A 3,409-nucleotide genomic window follows, 5' to 3' on the forward strand; every position below is an offset into this window, starting at 1 on the left:
GACGGAACCGCCATTTTGTTTTCCTACTCTGAGTTGAGGCGTGTCCGTGTGAGACTGGGCAAAGTAATACTCATCTCTGATTGGTTAATCATATTGTTTATCAAATATAACCAAAAATGGTAATGTTCCGCACTGATGGATGTAACGGAAAATATAAAGTAAAATTGCTTTAATAGTTTGGCCATCAAGCAAAACATCACATCTTTATTTTTACAAAAAAACGAAAAGAAATGTGCACAATGATTTATCCTTATATCTTCCTACTGCACGTCTAATGGCTAATTTTCGGCGCTGCATACAATACATTTGTACTTTCAGAAATATTAAGAAAATTTTGGCGGGTGGGGCACAGCCACGCCTCTTCTGGTCATTTTCTTATAGAGATGAACTAAATTAGGGGACACATGCCCAAAGTTTCCCACCCCTGCTACGGCCCTGGTTCTCCCCGCAGTATATGTTGCATTTCTATTGGCTCTACTAGCGCGCCTTGACGTCTTCCTGCATTCCATTCTCCTGCTCTACCTTGCACGTTCGCAACAACAGGTTTATGCCTAAACAGAAGCTGTTTGAACTGAGGAATCCTCCAGGCGTACACCACGATGTTAATGCACGAGTTGGAAAATTGAAGATAAAGGAGAGTCATCTCAACATAATAATTATAAAACAAGAAATCGAAGCTTAGTATGACCCAGTAACAACTATTAGGCATCCATGTGACTAGTGACGCCAGCGTGACAATGAGAAGCGTGACGGCAAGTTGCTTGTTACGCAGTCTTTCACGAGCTCCGTGTCCGTTGATATGACTCGCCCTGGACCTCATTATGATGACGGTGTAGGCAGCTGATATTATTGAAAGAGGCAAAAGGACAATGATAACGTACAAGGTACGATAAATCTTCCAAGGGATGAGTGGGGTAAATACGCTCACTGAAATCGTCACTGTAAAAATAACGGCGATAACCCATGGAGTCCCGATCAGGACACCGTAAAATGTCTTACCCGTTGCGCGATAGTAGAACGGAAAGGCGACTGCAACAAGACGCTCCACCGATACAGCGGCAAGAAAATTGACCGATGAAAAACTTGAGAAATAAGCAAAAATGTAATTAAGAAAGACGTTAAAAATACGCGATGAGAGAAGTTCTCCCATATAAATCATTACGTTGAACAAGCAGTTGAGGCCGACGAGAAAATCGGCGATGCACAGATTGACGAGTAGGTAGTTTGATCTGCGCCGTCGAAGATTTTTCGTTTGAAGGAAGATGACAAGGCTGATGGTGTTCCCGATGATCGCCCAAAGTCCAAGTACCGTCAGGCACGCGATCTTTGCCTTCAAAAGACCTTCGTTTTTATCTGTGTTCCACTGTGCTGTAGTGTTTCCGCTTTTATTCATTTTTGAATAAGTGTTTTTTTTTTCAGGAATGTTTAGCGTTTGCGAGGTAAAGAATGATAAATGTTTTCTATGTCTTATCGTTTTATGAGCTGTTCATCGCTCAATGCAGGCGAAACTAATAAGCACATTTGACACGAGCTCGAGACTTATACAACTTAAAACAGTAATAGACCCAATTTTTATCTAATTGAAGGCTCAAAATTGCGTTTGTAATCTAAAAGAGTAATTTAATTGATAAAACACCTATGTGCACACTAAAAAACCCGTCTTTCTAAAAATATGAAAAGTAATATAAGGGTCCAACACACCATTTATTATTTAGCGAATGCAATGAATGTCAAACCATTGTCAAAATCTCACTTTATGCAGACATTCTTGTTTATTTTCAGTCTACTGACAATATAAAGTTTTGAGAATTCACGAAAAAAATACAGTGTACTGTGTCAGTGATATCTTAGGACATTTTGATAATGTAAACAGCGATGGAACAATTCATTCTATGGGACCTTAAATGATAATTTAACTTAACCCTATTCAGACCGGGCTTTTTGGGGCTTCCTCTGACCGGGGGGGCTCTTTCGGCCCCCCTTCCGTAACTTTTGAACCAATGGAGCTATTATGACGTCACTTAAGTGAGCAGAAACGGGCAATATTTTTTAGATATGTATTTCTGTATGTTTTTTTCGTTAATCTTATTATCCTGCAGTAGACATATATTATTAGTGACATTGACGTTAGTGACGTTTCTATAACAACAATAAATGACACCTGTGACGTCATTGATTGTCAAGTACCTTTAATATAGCATAAGTTTGCGAACTCTTAATAGGCCATTCCAGCTATAATTTTGCTCGCGCATTGCCATAGAAACTTACCTCAACTACCAGAATGCAGCGAGCGCATTTTTAAGCTTGCACCAAACGAAGCGCGCGCTGCATGCCGATTTGAGCAAGGTTACCATGGTGAGTGCGCGCGCATGCTTATAGCCTATTAATGTAATAATTTAAATATCTTTCCCAAAAATATTTTTTTCTACTTTTTATTTAAAATAAAGGAACATAAAAAGGATTTTGCCAAATTTAGATGTTAGTTAAAAAAAAAACGATTTTAGCTAATTATGTGACATCAGCATTTATTTCAATCAATAAAAACTGGATGGCAAAATCTGAAGCTTTTTGACAATATTTAATCCTCGTTTGAAGTTGTATTAATTATTTCAGGTGGATATGAATGTTTTTTGCTATTTCTACAAGCACTATTTCCAGGAGGTCAGTGTTTTTTCAAAACTTGGTATAAAACGTTTATATGACATGGATTTACGTTGAGCACGTCGCAGTAATAGTTGATATTAACGACTTTAAAGGGTTTTGCCTATCTACTTTTCATTAAACCTATGTCTCAAAACTTGGTTGCTATGGTTATCAGGGTACACATATCAAAATTTTGTTTACACCAAACTGCTCCCAGATAAATCTTTGTAAAAGTAATCAAATTTCAATGCTGTAGCCCTACTTATTCAAAAATTTTTACAGCTCAAAGGTGCTGGGGGCCTCAAAAGATACTTAAATTATATAACACTAGCAAACACTCTTGTGCTTTTTCAATAATAAATCTGTAAAGGAAACAGTTTGCAAATACACTTTATTTAACAAGGGTTTCATATAAACCTTTTACAGTTTTATAATATATGGCCCTCCCTATATCTAAGTACCTATGATAATAATAAAAAAACTATGTTAGACATTTATGGAAAATACAAAGGGAAAATTTGGAAATTATATATATTTGGAAACTATACACTATACTACATCTTGATAAAGCAACTAAAACTAACTACAAAACAGGCAGACGTCAACATAGAAACAAGTAAAAACAGACAAACATTAATTAACATGCAATAACAATTAACATGAGAATGGATAACCGGTTTTAGGAAAAGTAGCAGCGGCAGTCTATATAAAAACGGCATGTATGGCAAAATGGTTGTTCTAAGTGAGATACCGAGTTAAGGTGAGA

The 3,409-nt window shown here is 37.0% G+C and overlaps 1 protein-coding gene across 1 annotated transcript; it reads right to left on the minus strand.

Annotated features, from left to right (window-relative positions):
• Nucleotides 1-427: 427 nt before the first annotated feature.
• LOC116618332 (substance-K receptor-like) lies at nt 428-1,393 on the minus strand. The gene has a single exon (XM_032381859.2). The coding sequence runs from the start codon at nt 1,391-1,393 to the stop codon at nt 428-430; it is 966 nt and encodes a 321-aa protein (XP_032237750.2).
• Between the last annotated feature and the right edge of the window lie 2,016 nt (nt 1,394-3,409).

This window comes from Nematostella vectensis, chromosome 15 (assembly GCF_932526225.1).
Source record: "Nematostella vectensis chromosome 15, jaNemVect1.1, whole genome shotgun sequence".
Taxonomy (NCBI): domain Eukaryota; kingdom Metazoa; phylum Cnidaria; class Anthozoa; order Actiniaria; family Edwardsiidae; genus Nematostella; species Nematostella vectensis.

Excerpts from the sequence above, each read along its gene's own strand:
- LOC116618332 (XM_032381859.2), bottom strand. The coding sequence starts at position 1,393 with ATGAATAAAAGCGGAAACACTACAGCACAGTGGAACACAGATAAAAAC.